The 23,658-nt window shown below is 38.9% G+C and overlaps 1 protein-coding gene across 1 annotated transcript in view; it reads right to left on the bottom strand.

Moving 5' to 3' along the window:
• RAI14 (retinoic acid induced 14) overlaps positions 1-23,658 on the bottom strand; it is a 66,899-nt gene that overhangs the window by 16,334 nt on the left and 26,907 nt on the right. Inside the window, 3 exon segments of the mRNA XM_054398230.1 lie at positions 146-210; positions 1,911-1,999; positions 18,642-18,772. Coding sequence (XP_054254205.1) covers positions 146-210; positions 1,911-1,999; positions 18,642-18,772 — 285 coding nt within the window.

Below are 23,658 nucleotides of genomic sequence, written 5' to 3'. Positions count from 1 at the left end.
AGCACCTCTCTTGATTGCAAGGAGATAGGACAACAGTGTACAAGTGCTGATGGATATATTTAGCAGGAAATGTGTCAATATGTAATGGAACCAATCTAAAGGAATAAAAGGAAACTTAGAATACAAAATTAAGTATTTACTTTACCTGAAGTAACCTCTTAATGCAATCCAGGTGACTGTTCTTTGCGGCAAGATGTAAAGCACTGTGTCCTAAATGAATAAAAAGTAGAGCAAATTAAGTACTGAATCATGCCAAAGCACGGGAATAAACTTTTTTTTAAAGACAAAGGCAACATTTTTAATTATCCACCTTGTTCCTATCATGACACATGAAAAGTAAGGATAGAGAAAATAAGATAAAAATCTGCATCAAGCAGAGTATATTTATGACAGGCTGTTGTTCAGGCAGGTTAAGAGAATAATCTTAATGTGTAGTTTCATGTAAAGGAATGACACAAATGTTGTGTCAGATTATACCTTGGCAGGAGTAAGTCTAAGATTGTGCAGTTCTGTTTTGTTTCTTAAAAAAAACAATTTTCCAGTATTACTCAGCCTCCTCTGCAGAGATGTCTGTCAAGTGTCTGCATGATTTCTTCCATTTGGCCATGAAGCAGAAGCCCAGCACCAAGAGCAAAACCAGCCAAATTCACGAGCTACTACTGCAATGGATTTGCATGCAGAAGAGGAATCAGAACAAAAGCCTGCTTCTCTTTGCATCTCACAGATTCCCTTTTTGGCTAATTTATTCAGCATCTGGGAGCTCATATTTAGCTATGTAATATGGTGATTTACTGACTGGATCTATGGTAACAGATTGCAGTGTCTCCTTTAGTTTCGTGTTGCAGAGCATCTGAAGAATTAAAGGGGCTATGACAGCAAAAGAATAAATTATCCATATAACTAAGAAAAAAAGGAGCTAAGATTTATTCTCAATGCGGGCAGCAGAACCTCACTGTAAATGATCTATTACAGACAAGGCTTTGCTTAATGAATGCTGGGTTGACGTTCTAAGGTGAGAGACCAGGCAACCTCTTATTCAAATAACTAATGAACTCCTGGGTCAAAACAAATAGTGGTCTGTATCACATACATGTTTTCTCTTATGTATAGACTGAATGCTTCTTCCAGTATCACAGACAGTTTCTTAAAGAGGCAAACCATTTCCGTGTATGACAGAAATTCCCTGAGGCTGCAATCAGTGGCCAAATCAGAACTCATGAGCCCAACACAGATCACTACTGGAAAGACTGAATACTGACAGCTCATTAAGATGACTTGGCTAGCCAGAGAAAATGCTGGGCACAAATGCCACAGATATGTCAACTGAAATCTATTAAGAAGAGTTTACCAATTTCAAATTCAACTCCCATCATTCTCCCAGTGAAATGAGTAGCAATTAAAGTATAGACTCCTGAGGGTTGTGACAGCATACTTTATATCTCTCAGCTCTCTGTTTTGGCTTGTGTCAGTCCTTTTCAGTTTATCATAACCCTGAAGAAATGTCTTACTGCAAGTCCTGTACAGTTAATGGGTCAATAGCCTGGATACACAGAAAAGCAACACCAAAGATCTTGATTTAACCTATGAAAAAAAAACTCAAATGAAGTTAATAAAAAGAGTTTGGAGAGTTTTTTTTTTTTTTAAGAAGTTAAAAATAAATAGTATTTTAAAAATTAAAAATCAAGCAAGCAATATGCATCTGGAGTCTACTATAAACGCTGAGGTTTACAGTATTAGGGCAAAAGTTTTTAAGGGCTTTAGAATACGAATTATTCATGCAGAAAAGCAAGTATGCCTAAACCTGCAAAGTGTAACAACTGCTTCTGCTATACAGTGTGTGTGGAGACGCAGTGTTGCCAAACCTGTAGCTGCAATAGGCAAATTGAGTGTGTAGGTTCACAGAGGCATACCTGCACCATCTTGGGCTGTCACATCTGCCCCATGTGTCATCATGATCCTGAGGCACTCTGCATGCCCTTTTGTAGCTGCCAGGTGAAAACTGGAAGAGAGCAATTGCATGTCACTTTTCTTTTATAAGACCTCCTTTCCCTTTCATTCACAACCCAGGTACTGGCAAGTCCTCCCTTTTCTGTCACTTAGATCTTCTGGCATCCCTCCACTGCCTCCCAAGAAGATAATAGCTCTGAAAGTGAAAAGGCACATCAGAAAGTTTTTGTAGTCATACTTTCACACAGGCTGCTGTTTCATTAACCCATGCCATATGCTTTAATGTGTAACTAGTACCACCCAGTTTCTAAACTAATGTCTCTAGTGATGTAATATATCCCCACAGAATGTCTCTACTTGGGAAATTAATGAAGAAAATATTCACAATGACTGACTTTGCTCTAGTCATTCTATTGAATCCTGTTTTCCCCTTTTCAGTGGACAAATTTTAGACACTCTAAAAGGTAATTAACCTTCTAAGTTAAACAAAATCAAGCTGTGCTCCTGCACTGTCCTTTACAGAGTTCATCTTTCCTTTGGGAGGTGGGGGGAACTCTTGTTGTTTGTGAGTATCACCTGGAGAAATCAAAGCTACTGCACATCTGTGAGACTACAGTAAAGATGTATTTTTTTTTTCAACTTTTGCTTTACCTGCTTGTTTGAACAGTGGAAAACATACCATGGCAGGATGCATTTTACAAGATCAATTACCAAAGATGTAATTACAGAACAAATCAAAGACATTGACTGAATTCAAGCCTTTTTACACCTGAAGGTTCACGTTTGACATCCTTGGCACCGCAAGATTTACAGAAGCAGTCTTACACAGAGGCTGCTGGCTCAATTTTGATGGGAAGGAAAAACAGAGGAAAAGCTTCTGAAAACAAAAGTTTACATCCTCCTGGTGATTGTTGTGCCAGCATCAGTGTGTCTCAAGATATGAGCACAGCGAAGGCAGACATATTGCTTCCCCATGGGTCCTACCAGTGTTAGCTTGATCTATAGAGCTGTTTTCCAGTGGGAGTAATGTAAAACACAAATTCAAGAAAAACGTTTCCAGTTACTATTAAATTGCATGTGAAAAGTTGAAATCTTAATCAGCATACACCAAACTGAAAAAGTCAGCATTTCTGGGATGTTTTCTAGTGTCTTTTAAAGAAGAAATTAATTTTAAACGTCACGCACCCCTGTGTTAAAAGAATTTTGCTCTGGAATATAAAACATCACAATCCCACAGTCATACCAACTACTGTATTTAAGAGTTTACATTTGGATAAACTGCTTCCTTTAAATGTTAAAACAAACACAGAAAGTTCAGCTTGCTAACCAGGGAAACTGGAAAAAACAGGCAGGAATGCAACAGATATTTCTGACATGTATATGCATTGCAAAACTGTTTCTCTTAGCCATAGACTTCTCTTTGGAGCCTTCTTGGAAACTGAGTTGAAAAAACACCTACAGACAAGATCTGCCAAAGGGCATATTAATCAAAACAGGAGAGCTCCTGGAACAGAATTCTCTATCAAATACAGCAACTACCTCACTTCCTACAATGAATCCGTCCACAGTGGCTGCTGCTGATTGCAAATGGCAGACAGGCAGCACTTAAGCTTTGAGCCATTCTCTGCAAACATAAAAAATCCTGTGCGCTCATTCTCACGCTTACTACTGCCATAAACAAATTGAAGAGTTAACACTTCCAAGAGCACGAGAAGTACTGCTGCTGGCTGTTCTCTGGTCACTTAGAATCAAAACTTCATGTACTTGGTGACTAACATAAAGTTGTATAAACATTCTTCTTTTGAAGAAGTCTCTCAGACTCTGGGAAAACAGCTAGGGGAGGAACACAAAACGAGTCTGAAATTCCAACACCTCTAATTTAGCCAGCACAACATACCAACAAATACTGAAACACATTCAGATATATTTGTGCAGACACAAAACACAATCCAAGTCACTTAAATATTAGGAAAGCCGTAAAGCATGCACTTGGCTCACTTACATTTGACAATACTCGTATTAAATACTTGAAGAATAATAACATGGTTGAATCTTGGACACAGAAGTTTTATGGACAGACTGTGTAGGACAGTACCAAACGCAACATGAATGCACAAAGTGCAAAATAAGTTTTATGGAGAGAAGAAAAACGTAACCCCTTTCAGCCTACGCCTCTTTGAACGCATCAGTCCCACCAATATAAATAATGCCCACGGCAGTTCTCAACAAGTTGTCACACATTCAGGTGCTTTGTTTCATATGGCCAAAAATATCTTCAGGTATGAAAGGCTTGATTAAAAACATTGCTTCTCCCAAGATGATGTAGTGAAAAGAGACATCATCTATCTGTAAGCAGTGCCTATAGTGTGAAAGGTGAGAGAACATTTAGGAAGGATGTAAAGATCTAAGGAGAAAAAAATATAAAACTGACATGCAGAGTCCCATGAAAAGAGAGAACAGTAAGGTTTAACTCTCAGTCATTTATACAGCCACCTAACTGAATAACATTGGGCTGCTAGGGCTCCCTTCCAGTTGTTTGTTGTGTGTCCCCTTCCTGTGTCCTTTTACTGCTACCATCTCACAGCCCAGTAGTCAATGTTTTTTCTTAATAATCTAAAAGCAATGGGGAGGTGAATGGGAGACATGGTTAGTTAGCTGCTGGTTTGGTCAAATTGAGCTGGCTTACCAGGAAGGCATGCCTGCTCAAGACACACAGAAGAATTACTCTAGAGTGAGATGAACCTATACACTTGTATTTAAGTCTGAGCATTAGAAAGCACTGGGCAAAACCTTCCACTTCAGAACTAATACTACTGACTTTAAAGCTAATAGTTCTTGCTTCTTTTTGGGTTTTGTTTTTGTTTTAAAACAATCAAACAAACCAGAACAAAACAAGAACGACTCTTAAACAACAGAATACTTTAGTAGGAGATAATGAGGGCTCCTGTGTAGCAAGAGAGGCTATTGAAACAAAGAAGCTTGTAGACATTCATTTCAGTACAGAATAATTCTTTACAAGCTAGATGAACTTTCCCGAAATATTTAAGACAAAAGCTGCAGGTTTCCAAACACTGGAGTTCTCACCATCTGGAAGCATTAAACAGTGGTGCATTTTACTTGCATCTTTCACCAATAAACTTCCCTTGATGTGAAAGCGAACAACTTTTCCTCCCACTTCCTGGTTGTGCAATGACTTAGGCAAACAAAAATAAACATGTAAGGCTTGATTTGGAGCAAGGGCCACACTGAGAGTTAGATTCTTATTCAGCCTAAAATCCCATTGCAACATAACTTCATTTTCCCTTCACAATAGACAAGCCTGTTACTACTACTTAGAGCCACATCTTGATATCCCAGACTGAGCTGATTTGAGATAATTTTTTATTGCTGTAAAACATTTCTATTCTTCCTGAGGGGTGGGATGGTCTCCTATAACTGTTTCCAGACCCTTCAGTGCATCAGAGGAGCAGCTCCCCTTCTCAGTGGTTTTCTCATTGGGTTCAGAAATGAAGCAACAGTCAGTGTTTGAGATCCATCTCTACAGCAGCTGACAGAGGTCAGTTGGTTTACACCACTTTTTCCTACTGAGAAATGTACAGGCCTCATAACTACTCAGTCTTTAACAAGGTACAGCAAAGAATACTGTTCTTTGTGAGGAATGCAATGCCTGGTTGAGTAAACAGGCCTTGAGAGTACCAGTGAACACACAGCAAAATTTAACCACATTCAAGGTCAACTGAAGAACAGCTACAGTCCTGTCAGGACCTCACATTTCCAGACCATAAACAATACTTAACATCTTCAGGTGCACTGATAGAGAGATGCTTTTATGAATGTTTTGTGACTGAACACAGTGGATAGTTATGTCTGACATCCCTGAACTAGTTTTAAACATCAGATTTCTTACAAGTAGGAGATGTCAGCTGACAAAGCACTGTCTGAAACAAGTCCAGCCCTTACTCAGGACAAAGGACCTTTTCCACGTTTCAGTTATAAAATCAAGCCAGCAAGAGAACGGAGGCTTCTCCAATCAGTGTCTGACAGTCACATAAAACTGGGCTCTGCTAAAACGCTGAGAATGAGCTGTTCCAGAAATTACTCAAATGCCAGACCGTAACTCAAACAGAAAAGGGCTGTGACTTTTACTACTTGGCTTAGATATTCATTTCACCACAGGTAGAATACCAGAATTAATTCACATTGAGAGGTTAGACTTGTAAAAATGGAGCTAACTGAGCTTACTAAGGTGGTGTTAGCAGTAAGACATAGGTCTGCCACATCCAAGTTCCCTGCTTAACTATGTCAATGGCTACATTCTGCTGAGCACAATCCTCTTACTGAATGTTATTCTGACAGGTAGCTAAAAACAACTGGATGGTCCATATATCTAGGAAACAGAAGTAGAGTGTGACATATAAAATAATTAAGACATAACAATAATTAATACAATTAATTAAGACAGCAACCTTCTAATTAGGAAATTTTCACCCCTGCAAATAAAAATTGGGAGGAGGGAAAAAAACCCACAACTAACAAAAAGCAGAAAACTTAGTCAGGGAACTCCATGTCCATTTGGCAAGGTCACGCTTCAGAGGTTTTTTTAGGGGCGTAATTAGTATTCTCCCAAACACGTATTATTTCCAGGGCTTCAAAGCAGTCCGACACCTTACTTATCAAAATCCCAGGCAAATAAATAACATGGTTGAATTATGGATGCTAAGCAAATAGTGTGTTTGCTATTTTCTATTATGACAAATACAGAGCAAAGTTAAATTTATATGCAAGCATTTAAACTATTGCTCGCTGCCGTTTTAATGAGTGCTCTGAAAATCTTTTAAGTGAAGAATGTTTGAAAGACACTATGAACTCACATACAGTCATTGTCAAGGTTTATTATGAGTAAAAACATCCTTCTCCAGAGCAGATCATTCTTCATTTTCTAATGTATGTCAACTCTTTGTTGACTTTTAAAGTCTAACTTGTCTTCCAACAGTTTGATATGATTTACAGTTTTCCAACTGACCAATACATTCATACAAACAAACAAGCCTGATAAAGATACAGAGCTGCTTGGAGACTTCATAAAGCTGACTAAAAAAAAAAAAAAAAAAAATATAGACATTTAAAATATTCAATCTTCACTGCTACCAGATCAGACAGACAAGCAATTAATGAGCTATGTTAAGTCAGAGAAAGGTCCACAGATAAACTGGTTGACTTTCTGCACTGACTCAAGCTTTTACACATTTTTGAGGCAGCACCTATTGCAGTGTCTATTATCCTCTAAAGCCTCGATTCCCACTTTAATAACAAAAGCAAAAATAAATACATTAGGTGATATCTGGCATTAGATGGTTTTCTACCCCAGGCTGAGTGGCACCACTAATAGAGAACCTAAGAAAGGACAGACTGTGAGTACCACTGAAACAGCATATTCTGTAAGTGAAGGAAGTGCCTGCTGCCATTCATGAGGAAATCCAGTGTAGTCGCCTCTTGCATGTAGTGTGAAGACTAGAAATTAAGAAAAATACAGTTTACTTCTCTGTGAATGGTTTGAGATTTTATCAGCATAAAAACAGTGATGAGACTAAGCCTTTTAAACAGAACAATTTTTGGACACATCCTGAATCTAATAAAAATAAAATTATCATCTTCAGTCTTAAAAGATTGGGAAAGTCAGTCCCAGAATGTTCCTAAAACTGAAGGTGCTTTCTGCCTTCCTCTTCCAGGCCAGACAAGGCTCTCAGAAAAGTTAACAACCATCTCTTCCAGCAAGGATCACACTACTGTGAATACTATGAGTAGTGTATACCTGATTCTGCTTCTTCCTTTTGCCAGCACAGGTAGGTAGGTAGGTAGGTACCTGTGTGGCTGGTGAGTTGATAAGGGGAACAAAACCAGCTGAAAAGCAAAGCTGTTTTCCGCTGTTTGATCACACAGTAACAAGTGTATGCACCCTGGCAGTTCAAAGGAAAGAATAGGATGTAGAATTTTGCCTTAAACCTAAAAAGCTAAGATTAAACCTGTGAAAGCCACAGAACCTCTATCCTTCCCTGACTGCATTATTAAGAGACATCTACTCATTTGAGAATGTATGTCGTAGGCACAGACTGTCAATTAATTATAGGGGAAATACCCAGATGTCTGGCAAGTTGAACTACCTTAAAGGAAGAGCAGACATTTACAGGTAACATTATCAATCCTTACTAGTTCTTTAGGGGTTTTGTTGTATGTTGGTTTTTTGTTTGTTGGTTGTAGGTTTTTTAATTTGTTTTTAATAAAAACAAAACAAGCTACAAATATAAGATTCACACCACACCCATTTAATCTCATGCTAAGAGTAAGTGTAATAGCAATGCTTTTTAATTAAATGCTGGCAGTCCATGTCATGATCCTGTCACGTTCAAGAGAGCAAAAATTAGCTCGGGAAATAGTTACAGGAAATACCTTTTGTTTTCAAGCCGGAACTGGCACCGCTACAAAGTAAGAAAATTGAGTATTCTGAGTTTTAAGGTATTTAATTGATGAGTTGCTAATAACATCCTCTAGAGTGCAAGCAGGTTAAGGTTCAAAGAAGCTGACAAGGTATGACAGGTATGGAATTATTAGAGCTGAGGGAGATTTCTCCCCTCTCTCTGCCTTAGCATCAGCCACTGCAAAGTGAAGCACGCACACAGCTTGTGTACTTCTGTCTTCTATTTACACATGAGATGGCATCTGACCTCCCCCAATACAAATAATACCCTTTGGCAAAAATCTTATCTGCCACTTCTGTGTTAGCACATGTTCTGGAACAGCTTTCAGAAAACAAAACAAACTAAAAACCCAAAGACGTTTTCCATATAAAGTTTCCAGCTTTGCCTGACAGCATAGAAAGTCTTGTTTCAATCATACACACCTCAAAGTACAGGACATTCATAAAAGACAAACCCACTGAGCGGCTGTTTTCTTAATAGGAAAGAAGCAATTGCATCATGCAACACAGGAGCTGGCACGCTACAGAAACCTGATTTTAGCCTTCCAGCTCAGCAAAAATATCCACCCAGCTGCTCTTCAGAGAGGTTTCTGGGAACCCCTGAAGCTTCCTAATTTTCATTCTCAGGTTGTGTTCCAGCAGTTCCATTTTCATACACAGTTTTCTTTGGCAAACTTTGTTACCACATCAACACAAACTCCCACTTCAAGTCTGAAATGTACAGACTTTTCTTCCATGTCCCACTTGTAAACATAAAGTGCTCACAACTTAGATTAATCAGATGAAGTCTCTTGCAGAGTGTCCGTTTTTTAAGTCCCTCAATAACTAACGTCAGCAAATTGCAATAGAGATTCTGCCAAGGGCAAGCTTCAGGACACTCCTAGGTGCTGACAGAAAACCTGCAGTTGTGTAATACTTTTATTTTTGGTATTGTAGGGTAGGAAAATGGACAAAGTACAATAAACAATTAAGCCTCAAAAAGCTTGAGGAGTCTAGGAATAAGAGCAATGTTGCCTGTACCTCTAAAGCCAAATTCAGAGAGACGGAGAAAGTCGGAGGAGTAGGGAAAATTCCTTCTGACAGTTTTGTTTAGAAACCCCACATCTAAAGACAAAAGGAGTGTACAGTTAGCTTCTCAATATATATGCATTTTGCAAAAACATCTTTTTACTATAGGGTGAAGTCCCTGAGGATGCCATGGATATGCTCAGATCAACGTAACTTCCCTCCTCAGTTACGCAAAACCATCTAGCCATCTCCTGTGTTTTCTTGCAAGGCCAGAATACAGTTCAAAGTTAAATTAAGCACAACAACGAGAGCAATGACTAGTATTCCCTCATGACCTTCATCCTCACCACAACCCACTTGGTATTACTGCCTACAGGCTGGAAAACGCTAATAACCACCTTAGTACATGAAAAGTCATGAAATTAGAGCAAGGAAATCCCAAACTATGTTAGCATAACAATAGGCTAGGAACAGAGTGAAAAGGCTGAGAATTGAATAAGAGTTAATCTAAAGAAAATATTTTTGCTGCCTGAAAACCCAGCAAGACTTAAGAATGGCATATACTGCCCCAAGAACCAAAGAGCATGGATATCTTTATGCAACATGAGGGATATTGATGAAGTATAGCTCAGGGTTATGTGCTATGTTTGAAGTTTCTGTGCCTTTTACACTTGTAATACTTCAGAACTCTTCAGATTTAAAGAAACAGAATTACGTGCTTTATTGTTTTGTTCAGTTTTTATTAAGCTGCATAAAGTGAGTTTATATGTGCAATAACATATACTTGCAATAATTAATCTTCTAGTTACACATTCTTCAAAGACCACTGGTTAAGATGACCTCTTAGAATTTGTTTTAATAAACTCTTTAAATTATTATAGCAATGTGTTTTAATTTGCACTTCAGAATAACTATATTACTAAAGCTTTTAAGATTCCACATCGCTGAACAGAAGTAGGAACTAGAACCCATATGCAGAAAAGACAGCTTCAGAACATTCCTACATTTTCCAGTTAGCATTTTTCTAACAGAATGCACCTATAAAGCAGGTAGAAGAAAATGCAGAGTGATATGTAAGTCCAGTGAATAGGCAGCAATTGGCATAGTCTAATCGCCTGAGACTTCATTTTGAAGGTAAAAAAACAAACAAACAAACAAACAAAACAACAAAAAAATCAAACATTTGCAGATTGCTCTGTTTCGGCTGTTCATTCAATTTCCCTTCTTAGCTTAGACTACATTTTTGAGCCAGAAACAGCCAGTTGGTGTAATTAAAACCTACACATATGCTCATTTGGTTAAGTCTTTGAAAAGCGTGTAAAACAACTGCAGTCCATTATGCAGGCATCTGAAAAACAACTCCAGCCTTAGCCCTGTTCTCCCCAGCCTCAGGGTGCCTGGTTCTGTCCCAGCCTGTGAGAGACACACTTCCCTCATGCCCCCATGCCAGCTCAGGTAAGATGAAGTCAAGGAGAAGCCACAGCTGTTTTATAGAAAATTGCTTCAAAAACACATATGGGAGAACCTGCATGCTAAGAACTAAAAAAAAGGGCTCATGAAATCTCCAAGACTAACTGAGAGGTCACGTACTCAAAACCAGCAAAAGCAGTCTACATAGTTTCTGTCAGGAGCAAGGAGCAAACCGCTATAGTGAATTCTACTCTGTAGATTCCATTTAAAAACCTGCACAATTGTCAATGCAGTAATGTTGATATGCAACACAGATATTTTAATGTATTGTCAAATTACAAAACCAAAGTTAAGTACTTTGCCTCTATGATGGAGATAAGAGCATTTCCTCTCATTATACGTTTAACAAATGGGCTCATACTGAACAAAAAGTTAATTACCTCCTAACAGAGGACAGCTTTGCCCAACCATGCTCAGGTGTTTCATTAACATTTCTGTGTTAGTCTAAAGTAGGAAGGAATTTTTCAGGAAACTTAAGATCCATATCCTAGTTGAACTGTATTCATAACAACACTGCTGGGGAGAGGGGTAGCAAAAAGGAATAATCAAGATTTGAACCTGGAAAGAACTTCAGGTAAGTTTTGGAGAGACAAAAGCTTTTACATCACAATCACCCAGAGAAATGCACATGGAACTTTGGAATGAGGACCCAGTGTTAGCCATCTGTTGGCTAGAGATGAAACACAGGTGGAGATTACTGCAGTCCTCCTTATTTTGCCTATGCTCTGAAACCTAGACCTTAATGTGACCATTTGGACCATCACAAATTAAGTATCACTATAAAAGTAAAGAAAACATTGGGGGTTTTTTGACAGATATAATGTAAGGTCATTGGAACATCAATTAACTCTATTCCTGGAGAGGTGAAAAATCCTCACACTAGTATCCTAGTATATTTTTCTACTTAAGTGTTTAAGCAATTTCAAGGGATGACACAGAGTCTATACAAACGAAAGCTCTTCTAGAGCCTAATGTTAGACTGAGGACCCACAGCATATGCACAAGAAGAGAATGTAGAGACTGCCTGAATTTCAGAGATCTACTAGAGAATATATAGCAATTTGTAATAAAAGAGAGGAACTGGGCTCACCTGACTTCTCCAGTTTTGAAGATCAGCTGTTTAAAATAATTTCCTATGGTTTTCTTTCTCAGTAGAAACAATACAGTGACTGTACTAAGTCTGCATTCTTCCAGCAGCTTCCTTCAGGATAAATTTTATTATGTACAAGGAAAGAATCTCTTTCAAAGGTAATTAATACCTAATTTACTTTTGGAACAATGATATTCTTCAAGCCACTTGCCCTGTGTTCTTGTACAATAAGATCAAAAAAGAAGAACAAATAAACACTATGTACATGATAAACAAAGGAGTTGAGACTGGAATATGCTCCAAAACGTATTTTTGGCTAGACCTCCAAGGCATGAGCATTCTGGTTCAAATGAAAAAAAATATAAATCATTTTTACTGCTACTGACCTTGTTTTTATAGAAGTTCTTTAAAAGCACATTTTTGGAGGTTTCTAAAGCTTTTTATAACATTGTTAAACTTATTTTATTAAGCAACAGTCTATTCATCTGCAGATAACAGAAAAATACAATGACTTATTGTTTTATTTAATAGCCATAAGCATTTAATTCTAGGTCAGTACCTTGCAGAAACATGCAAACATGGCAGTGATGGACTGGCACACAGGCAAAATAACTTTACAACAAGCAAGTGCTGCCATTTATACATTATGAATACTTTCAAAAATTCTCCCCTCTGCACTCTCCATCGATAATAGCAGCAGCCTCTTTTAAATAACAGACTATCTCAACACTTGCTTCCGTGGAAAGTGCAGTAGATGAGTAAATCCCATCTGTTCCTGAAAAGGTTCTCCTTGGAAACCTCTTTTTTGTTAGTTTAAGTGGAAATTAAATGATCAAATTCCAAACTGGAAAGGACTGTTTTGTTGCTTAAGGAAACTGGACTGAAAAAGCCCCCAAACTATCTGGCAGAATAAGACTACAATGACAGAGTCAGATTTCCAGATAGGTTTTATTAAAAGTGTACTTGGCAATAGTTTGTGCTGTGGAAGCGGGACCAACAATGGGGCTGTATCAACTTTTGCCAAAGATGGATTTGCTCCATGGCCTTAAAACTGATTTCTTGTTTATAGAAAGGACTGAGTCAGACACAGGGAGGTGGTATGGAAAGTCAATCAAGTCTTAAAAAACTAATTTCATTGCTCTGATGATTTTTATAAAGAAGTGTTGCTGAAGAGCTACACCTCCTGATGAAAATCTGTAAATACTACCTCCAAGAAATTTTCTGGTACCCAGACCTCATTAATTTAAATATCTCTATTTTATTGTATGTGGGCAAGCTGTTAAAAGAAAAAAACAAAACAAAAAAAAAAAAGGACCTGTGGGGGCAAGGGCAAAAGAGGACACATATGAAATTTAGGTGGTTATGTCCAAGCCTGAACCAGAGCTTTAGTACATCATAGTAGGACTCAGTGGCATGATGCATTTAATACTCAACAAGACAAAAAACAGACAATCATGAGTTCTGGTCTCCGTTCCTCTCACTTCAAGCATTTTATATTAATAAGTCATTTGATTAGAAAATAAAAATTCAGAAGTACCCGTCTAAGCATAAGTGGTCTCCCCCCTCTCTTTAAAATAATGTACAGTACTACTACAACAAAAATAAGGATCTGGGCAGTACTGAGAATTCTGTGTGTGGGGTTATTAACAGGAATGAAAAAGAAAAGATCTTAAAACATGTCAGATCTTAAGGGAATGGAAAATGACATAACTAACAAACCTGTACTGCAACATGTTATAGTTTCTCCTTTATTGTTTTCAGGCACATTCCAAAGTCGTTAATCATATTATGCACATTGTTATGTAACTGAATCCATCATGTTCTTCTGGTTAGTCACTTTCAGCCTAATTATGTAAACAAATGCATCAATATATACTTGCAGGGATCAATAGACCACTCATCCAAAGAGCTCCCTTCCCACATCGCGCTGCAGATCACTTTCTAAAATATAACCAGTGAAATCTGAGCATGGTGGTGGCCAGTTGTCCCGGAAAGACCTCTCCAGATTGTTATTTCCCAGCATGTGAGTCTCCCATGTTACAGATGAGGCAGCTGAAAAAAACAGCATCATGCTTCCACAGGACTCTAAACAAACCTCAGTTCTGGGCAGCAGCAAGATCTATGCCTCCGAACAGAGCCTCTGAGACAGGCCACAACAGCTGTGTTAGGCACCCAGAACCACACTGCAAACACAGGAGGAACAAGCCTGCCTATACGGAAATGATGGCTGTACTTCATTTTGCACACACTAAAAAAATACTCTGAAGTGGGAAAAATGCAAACAAGACACTGCTCATTATTAATATGCCATACTGAAGAACATTTCTGGATCATGACACTCTTTGGCAGATATGTCTCTCCAGATCAGTGTCACTGCACACCTGTCAGTCTCTATATTCCAAAACTACAACAGAAATAACCTAAGCAGGTCTGCTAAGTTTCCCAAAGCACTAAAATCAGAATGAGACCTTAACATGTTGTATTTCTGTATCAGAGCAATGCTACCATTATTTTTTCTTTTGCAAGCTTTCTTTTAAATGAATACACAGAAATAAAAAACAAAAAAAAAAGAAGTAAATGACAATTAAATGAGCATATAGAACAAGCAGAAGCAGAGATCATCATAGCATTAATTTGTGTTTGATCCAAGCAACTAAAAGAAGTATTTTTATTTGCGTTACTAATAACAGTATCATTAAGACATGGTCATTGACTTCTTCATAGTTGCAAATACAGAGGAAAAATGGGGATTCAAGTTGTGCATCTCTGTAAAGGTGGTATCTTTGCACCAAATCCCTAGTTACAATGATCCATATTCTTGGAGTTAAGGGGCTTGTACATACTCATTGATAATTTCAGTTTTGGTTGGTTCCTTAGAAAAATTCATAGGAGCAAATTATATACAAAACTTGCAAACTAGGTATTACATTGGTGTGCAATGTAAGAATCTAACTCTGAAGTTATGTTGATTGTAAAAACATCAGATGCTAAACATAGCTGTAATTCAGAATACTCAAAGGAAGTCATGCTTTGATTAAGTTCCAAAAGAAAAACACATGTACAAGTCTTTTAAAGATGAAAACCATATTAAAGTATGAAGAAAGCCCACTTGAAGTAATTAAAGGACTTGGACTTCTGCAGTGAGAAGCTGCAGTCACTGCCATCATTCAGTTTCCTCAGATGCAGAACAGAAATAGAACAGATGTAGGAAACTGAAACAGACCAAGCAAGAAGCAGAGCCTGAATCAATAAATGTAGTCCAGAAGTAATTCATTAGAACATACTATTTGGTGTAAGCTGCCACAACTGGCCCTCCCAAAACTAGAAACTTATTTTCTTTTCTCTCCATATACCCAGACTTTTAGGAAGGCTTTGGTTTTGTCACAGGATGTCTATTTCTCATGTATACATTTAATCATCTTTGTCTGCCAAAAGAAATAAAGTTTGCATATAGCAATTTCTTGGCTGCAATTCTCTTACTGTAATCTTTTTATCTTCCACAATTTAGAATGCTCACAGAACAAGAGGAAGAAGACAAAAATGCTATACATGAGATGTATTGAGACTATATGTCATGAATTTAGCCAGTGTGGATGAGTATTCAATACCATGTTGACGTCATACCAGCATTAAAATGAAAGTGCTGGCTGGAGTGAAGTATCATGGGTCTTGGAGTTCAGATTGTAACATGAGATGCTTCTCATTTCCAGTTGCTGCTTCCAGTTTCCAGTTTTGGGGGGTTGGTCTTCTCTGCTGGGCTGGCTGTGGGCTTGAGAAGCAGAAGAACCATTTTATCACAGGCTTCTGCTTTTGCTGTGCTTTTCAGTTGAACAGGCCATGGTAATTGTACACTATATCATCTCACTGAACTCTTATCTCAACCCAGAGCTTTTTGTACTACTTTCCCTCCTGATCCGTGGGCAGTGGGGGTTACTTGTTACAGCAGGCTGTAACCAGGACAGTCTGTTTTGGCACCCCAACCTGCAGGCAAAAGGATTGAGATAAAGAGAAGCAAGATGCTGAGAGGATTCAATTAAGAATGTTGTGCAAGTTTTCTTCCTGTAGCATATTCGCTATGGTGATGCGTTTGCCTTCTGGGGGCAGCTGGTGTCAATGTGCTGGGGCTCATCCCTGGTTACGCTACATAAAACCTTATCCATGTACTCCATGTGCTCTTTCTGGTGGTGTTTATCACCTCAGGGAAACGGCTTACAGCTTTGGTGTTCCTGTGCTGGTTACTGGTAAATTATGGTACGGTTATTCCACTAGCCACTGGTCATCTCACCCAAATGATAGACCAAGTCTTGACCAGAGCAATGCAGATCTTTCCCAAGAATACCACCTGGAGATCTGACCCAAGGCTGGATAACTGTGAGTGGTAGAGTGTGTAAGAGAGTATGGACAAGCACCTAAGACTGTGGTTACTTCTGATTTCTTGGAATTTCACCCCTGGACAAGTGCAAAACCCTGACAAACTGGTAAAATATTGAGGAAAAGTCTGTTGTCAGTCTGGAAGTTCCTGTGAGACAGAAATCACAGCAATGTGTCGGAGCCTGGCCCATGCCTATCAAGCCCTTTTCAGGACTGTTCAGAGCACTCAGGGGCAAGATAAGGTCTCTGGACCTACAGGCAGACCAGCAGGCACCATGACTACTCAGACCCCAACAGCAGGCATGGCAGCTGCACCAGGGAACTAGCCTGTGCCAGTATCAGTCACCCCTGTGCAGAAAAAGAAATACACAAGAAAAGCAGCTCACGTGGCAAAGGATGAGGATGAACCAGGGTCATCAGGGCAACAAGAAGAAGAGCCAGAGGTGGTCACTCAGACTTTATCCCTTGCCTTGAAAGATGGCCGAGAACAAAGAGTGGATGAAACAGCTACCAGGCTCTGGCAATATGAGGAATGTCTCTCTTCCTCTGTACAGGCTTGTGTTTCAGCTGTGAAAGAACTGTCACACAAAGTCACACAAATCCAAGAAAATATGTCCTTTTCCCTACTTGTATGGTCCCATGTTTCAGCCATGAGGAGCAAGCACCTCTGGGAGGTACACACCACAGCATATCCTGTGGTTTTGCTTACATGACTGTGGGGAGGTCATGAGGAAGTGGGATGGAATACCCACTTCAGTCCTAGCTCCATGAGTCTGTGAATTACAAGGAAATTCTCCCCAGAAAAATGCTGCCTCAATTTCCAGTGAGCCAAAGAGCACAATAACTGATACTGCTTCTGATCCTCCTGAAGGGACTCCCAAAGCATCTTCACAAGACACAAGTGATTCCAATTAGGATTAGAGAGGTTCTGCCCAAACCAGATGGAGAAGAGGAACAATTGGATTTACTGGACTGTATGGATCCAACAGCTTGGCAAGTTGAACTCACAAGAATATACAGCATTAGTAGATATAGGCGTACAGCATACTCTGATGCCATCCAAACCATGACAAATGGAATCCATCTGTATTTCTGATGTGACATGGGATCCCAACAGCTGGATGTATTGGAAGCCACAGTTTGATTTCACTTGGAGGGGTGAAAGTCACTGGAATCAACCACCCCAGGGGTGGAAACACAACCCTACTACTTTGGCTGATTGTGGTTGATCCAGACTGTACTGGAACAGGGTGGAGCTTGAGAGCATCTCCAGTGAGAAATCTTCTCTGTACCACAAGGCAATCTCATTTTGAGTGAGAATGGACCATGACTAATGTGTGCTGTGCATTGTTTGACTTTAATTGCTGCTGGGCATGATGTAGATGGTATCGAATAAGGGGTGGAGAATGTCATGTGTTCAGCCAACTGAATCTGTGGATGAGTATTCAACACCATGCTGCCATCATGCCAGCTTTAAAATTAAAGTGCTGGTCAGAGCAAAGGATCATGGGGCTTGGAGTTTGGATTTTAGCATGAGGCTACCTGTTTCCAGTTACTGCTTCCAGTTTCCAGTTTTGGGAAATTGGTCTTTTCCACTAGGTTGGCTGTGGAAATGGGTCAGGGAACCATTTATTGCTGGCTTCTGATGCTGCTTCTGCTTTTGCTGTGCTTTTCTGAGAAACAGGCTAAGGTACATTGTATCATCTCACTAAACTCCTTATCTCAAGGATGTGTGTGTCTTTGTGTGTGAGACAGAAGGTTGTCTTAGGACACCGCAAAAGGAATTTCATTCACACAAAACTTCTACTGCCAAACTTCAATCGAAACAAGGAACAGTTGCAAGCATCACTAGCATCTGCAAGATTTTAAACTCAGTCATAATAGTTTCAGTTCAAAGTAAGTAACCCATTAGAAGGTAAGATAAATTGTCTTTCTATGTCATTGATGTAATGTCCATGGGGAAAAATAGCCCCAAATATTAATGTCTTTTGGAGTGTGCAGTCTTGCAGGGTGCTGTGAAATTTCTGAGTGCCAAAATACCCTGTCACAAGATGTCCCAATGAAGTAATCCTGCTTCAAGTTACCTCAATGTGTTTGTGATTCTGAAATGGCATTGTAAATGCAGAAATACAAACAAACTTCCAGAAAGGAGATTTCCAGAATGCACTGTGTTTCAGATGAAGGAAGAAACTTCTTTGTCAGGATGGTCACTGATTCTTAATTCATGTAAGTGATATACACATCTATGGTTGTTTTTTCACAAGTTTAAGTTGTACTTACGCAGTTTTTCCCTCACTGTCTTGTTTGGTGGCACTGGCTCCCTTTTTACCCAGCAATGAAGCCACTTTCTCAAGATCGCCATTCTCCACTGCCTGCAGCAGCCGATCATCATTCTTACTCCACTCATTGGTCTGGAGTGAAATAAAAAGGAAAAAAAAAGAAAAAAAGGAAGAGAGAAATATTAATACTACCACAGGCTCTTGTAAATGATCCTTCACATATTTATCACCACTGAAACTCAAAATAAAAGCCCAACCCAAAGAAATGGCACAGACATAGCCACACAAAAGTAATTTGCAAGCTGTGCCACACAGGTTCCCATGGACTCAATAGCTTAAACCAGGGCCTAAAAGTAATCAATGAAGATGACCTCTAAAACAGAAACGCTGTAGAAGAGTGAAAAAAATCCACTGGTTCTTACTGTATTTGTTTGTCTAGTCCTGGTTTCTGTTTTGGAGCTGGCCCCACTGGACCTTCATCACTTTCATTATGAGGATAAGCAATGAGGTGCCTTAGCTGATTCATGGCCACCCTACCAACACAGGACAGCCAAATTTTTCCGTATCTAAAGCTTTTCCCAGCTCACACTTCATAGGTTAAGAGCAGGTTAAGAGACTGCCCTTTGCAGACTATAACTAGCTTTACTGAGCTTTAATCTCCCATGTTTGCCTCTAAGCCAATCAACCACCAACCACGCAGACAGCACATCCCTAGTACTACTGAAAGAAAAGACAATCACTCTGCATTTGTATCTCTCAAAACTTAATCCACTAAGCATTTTTGCTCCTTCTCATCAGTAAAAGGAACTTAATTCCTGAGGTCATGGATTTTCCCTCCCACTCTGAACGCTCAGGACATGGCCTATTTCCACTACCAGAACTTCAAGGTAGATCTAGCAAGACACTAAGAAAACAGAGGATAGTAAACCTCCTATATCCCACACGACCACAGCAAAACAAACTCTGGAAAAGAAGTTCCAACCACGTCTTCCAGTCTGGGCTGACACAAGGTTCAGTCTTTAGGAAGAACAATATGGTGCAATTAAAGGCTGCATTTAGATTAGTCTCAGCACTCTTCTATGCTCAGCAGAGTTATCTTCAATAGACTGCAGCTTGGTTTTTGACATCAGTCAGCTCATGTCCCTTCATTATCACTCAGTTTCTATACAACTTTCAGAATGATGAAATTCATATTAATATGCTCCTTGAAAAACACTCATCTTAAAAATCACACTTTGATGTTTTTCTGTCTGGACTTGAGAAAAAGCGTGCCAGGTGCACACCAGTAAGAACTAATTCCACAGACTGTGCACACCATGAAAACCAGAACAGGAGGGAAGTGATCCAGGTAACTATTTTTTTTTTCAAATAAATTTAAAAAAATATAGAGTGCAGCCTGAGCAGGAAGGCAGACAGGGGGTGAAAACACACCACCTGGAAACAAGAGTATGAATGGCAGCACAGTCAAAGGAAGTAGCACGGAGAAGATAAAGAGCATTGCAGTTTGTTATGGCAGTGGTATGACTGGTGGGTATAAATGCACACCAACTAAGTTATATTCTTTATCCTTATAATTTTGGAATTATCTCCTGTAGACTCTAGAGCATTAACCACATAAGAAGAAAAAAACCCAAAAAATTTCCCCTAGCAATATTTAGACTCAATGATGAATGGCCAGCCAAGCAGCAGGCTCAACCTAAAATGAAACTCATTACATACTCTTCATTTGGGGAATTTCATACTTTAAAGGAAGCCCATTACTAAAAGTAGGTGTTTAAAGAATGATTTTACTTGCAAATAAAATCCTTTAAAGTTAACAGTGTTTGACATCATATTATGCGTTTTGTTTTAGAGTCTGTCCTGTTTCTGTGGTTTTTATTGTTCTGTCATATAAGAAAGTTAAAATACAGGACATTTGATGTATCATCCTTACCCACAGATTACCCAGATGACTAAAAAGCTTTGGTAGCACAAATTCCCCCTTTGAGAAGCTGCTGTGATAACTGTATCTGTCTAGAATTACACTGTCATTAATATCCCAGACCCAAGAGAAACTAACACAGCTGTGTCCCAAATTACCCCACAGTACTTGTCTAGTGGGGAAGCTGCACTTAGGAGGCATACAAATACAGAATGGGGAAAGCTGGAGTGTTTTGAATGTGATCCTGATGCTGCAAAATGATGCCATGTTCATGGTAACACTAAAACATTTTATGACATATACCATTAGTCCCTTACAAGAACAAAGACTTTAATTTTTAATATAGTTTGCCCTTCTGGTAAGAAAAAACACACTCACAGACAAACACAATTACAGAAAGACTTAACAATGCTTCATTTAAAAATTGTTTCCTACTTATCTGTACAGCAAAACAGATTCACTCATATTTAACAGCTAAACAGAACAAACTTGGGACAGTCCCTCACAAGGACCCTGAAAACACTCAGTTCTCTCAAATCCACCCTCATGGACAAGGAAAAGCTGGTACTTCTTTTTCCTTCTTGGAGGAACTGGTAGAGGGTGAAGTCTAGGATAGGAAGACCCTAATGGTAGTCACTTTAGACCCCTCTTTTCAGTTCCACGTCCAAGTAGTGTCTCTGCTAAACACTGCCTCAGAGTTGTTAAAGAAATGAGTAAGTTTAGAGAATAACACATACACCATCTGTTCACATTAGCAATTGCATGTTTTCAGATTTACTTACTGATGCTTTACACTACTGTACCAGCCATTTTGTTTTGCTCCTGGAGAACAAAAGGATACATAATGGTAACTCGTTGTTTGGAGTTCTGTTGACATATATTGATGACTAACTGCTTGTCGGCTGTATTTCTATGTTTGTTTTGGTAGATACCTCTTCTGGAGCTTTCCCTTGTCACAACAATCAGGCTAAGGAAGTTGCTAGCATTCTACTGAAAGAAGTAATCCGTATGTTTCAAAACCCTGAAGTCCCATCCTCTGACAAATGGCCTCATGTATGACAGAGGAAGTCCAGGGAGTACCCAAATTACATTGGTTTAAATGGGATCTGTGGCCCTTGGAAGCCACATTCTAGTGGGAAATCAGAAAGGATGAACCAAACCATTAATAGACAAATTGCTAAATTACACCAGGAAACTCATTTTACATGGGTAGGTGTATCCATTGCCTTGATGAGGATTAGGACTACTCCCTGAGCTATAAGAAAGGGTAAAGCCATTTGAAATTCCATATGGAACACTTTATCCATTCAATAGCACTGTAACATGAAGCGATCAGACATTAATGGGGAAGAAACATTGAAAAATTATTTGCTGTCCCTTTCCTGAATTCGTCATTTTTACCTGAAAAAAAACAAGACCCACTACCTTTCAGGCACTCCAGTGCATAATTTTCATTCAGATCAAGCCTACTTTCAGGCCAAGAAAGACAAATCACTACCACATGCACAGCAGCCAAAGTGGAAGGAACTGACTCCTGAATGCAGTACACATGGGTCAGGAAAGCACCAGGACAGTGGACCGCTGAATAAATCAATGAACTCAAATTAAAATTTTCCAAGACTTAATGAACTGTACCTGTGATTCAGGGTACACATACTGTGAATTAGATTGCCTCAAACACCAGTTGTATTTTGCAGTATGATAACAGTGACACTCCCAATTGTAATATGCATTTTTAAGAATACTAATTTATTTAGAAGATATCAAGATTATAAGAAAACTATTATCCTTTTGCTTAATAATGAAAATGTACAAACAGGGCTTTTCAGGGCAGGCAATCAAAAACTCATGGGAAGAGAATTTACACTTTAAATTAATACAAAAAATTATGAAGGTAGCTAACAAAACAAACTGTTGGGTCTGTATACACTTTCCAGAAATTTTCAGCATCCAAAGTGTGGAGTGTGCAGAGTCCTGAACACTACTTGCTGTGTTTATATAAATCAAAGCAGTAGAACAGCTACTGGTCTTAAAATTTGGAAACAAACTAAAATCTTGCATGAGATTCAAAGGGATAATACCACATAGGGATATTCAGAGGTTTGTTATTGGCTCACCTCATGGAGGCATGATTTCAGTCACTGACTGAAGAAAGTAGTAGGAGTGATGATTGCAGGACTATCAATATTAGTATGTATGCAAGTAATTATGCAATGTATATGGAAGTGCTGCTCTGCCTTGGGAAATCAAACTTGTGGAAAATGAGAGAACTGGTTGCTTGGAATTCAGCTGACCTGTATTGGTGATTAAGTGCTTCAAGCCTGGCTGACCACAAGAAGGTCTGAGAAAAAGCAGGGTGTGTTAGATGGTTGAAGGTTACACTGTCACTGAGATAATTATCCCTAGAACAACATTTAGAGGGCGTATACCCTTGAATATCAGTATTATTTCAAAAAGACACCAAAGTCCCCTAAACTGGTGTCCTGAGCCTCACTATAATGTGAAAACCCACACCTCCTAGCTAAAAAGGCTCACTACCCAAATAAGCCCCTTACCCTCTGAGCATGCATAGTGAAATTACAAGTAGCTGTATCTTTAAGACGAAGCAAGAAAGAAACTAATCAATGGCTAGTTAGCAGGAGGTGACATGAGGTGTGGCTAATACATTTTACTGCACACATATCTGTTGCAAATTTCAATGGGTACGCTCACTTTGTGCAATTACTGCATCACACAGTTTTCTGTGCAGAACTGGAATAAAGTAAGTCTCTCAATGGAGTGTCAGCTGGTCTTTGTATGCTGAGTAGAGAATCCAGATTTGGGACAAACCACAATTTCCCTTCATTGTTGTGCAGCAGGTCTATGCTTACTTACAAACTAATATAGCTATATTCTATATAAAATGTTTAAAAGCCACCATGCTGCACTTCATTGAAGCAATAGATTCCATTCTAGAGCATCAATAAATGTGTCCCTACTGCAGATGAAATATATCTAAGCTCTCTCAAAATTATACACATTAAAATATAATTCAAGTTATAGAAATCTATTTACAGACCTCATTTTATTTTCAGAATTAAATCAGGGTAATTCTGTC

This window comes from Indicator indicator, chromosome Z (assembly GCF_027791375.1).
Source record: "Indicator indicator isolate 239-I01 chromosome Z, UM_Iind_1.1, whole genome shotgun sequence".
Lineage (NCBI taxonomy): Eukaryota > Metazoa > Chordata > Aves > Piciformes > Indicatoridae > Indicator > Indicator indicator.
This window is presented reverse-complemented; position numbering and strand designations above follow the sequence as displayed.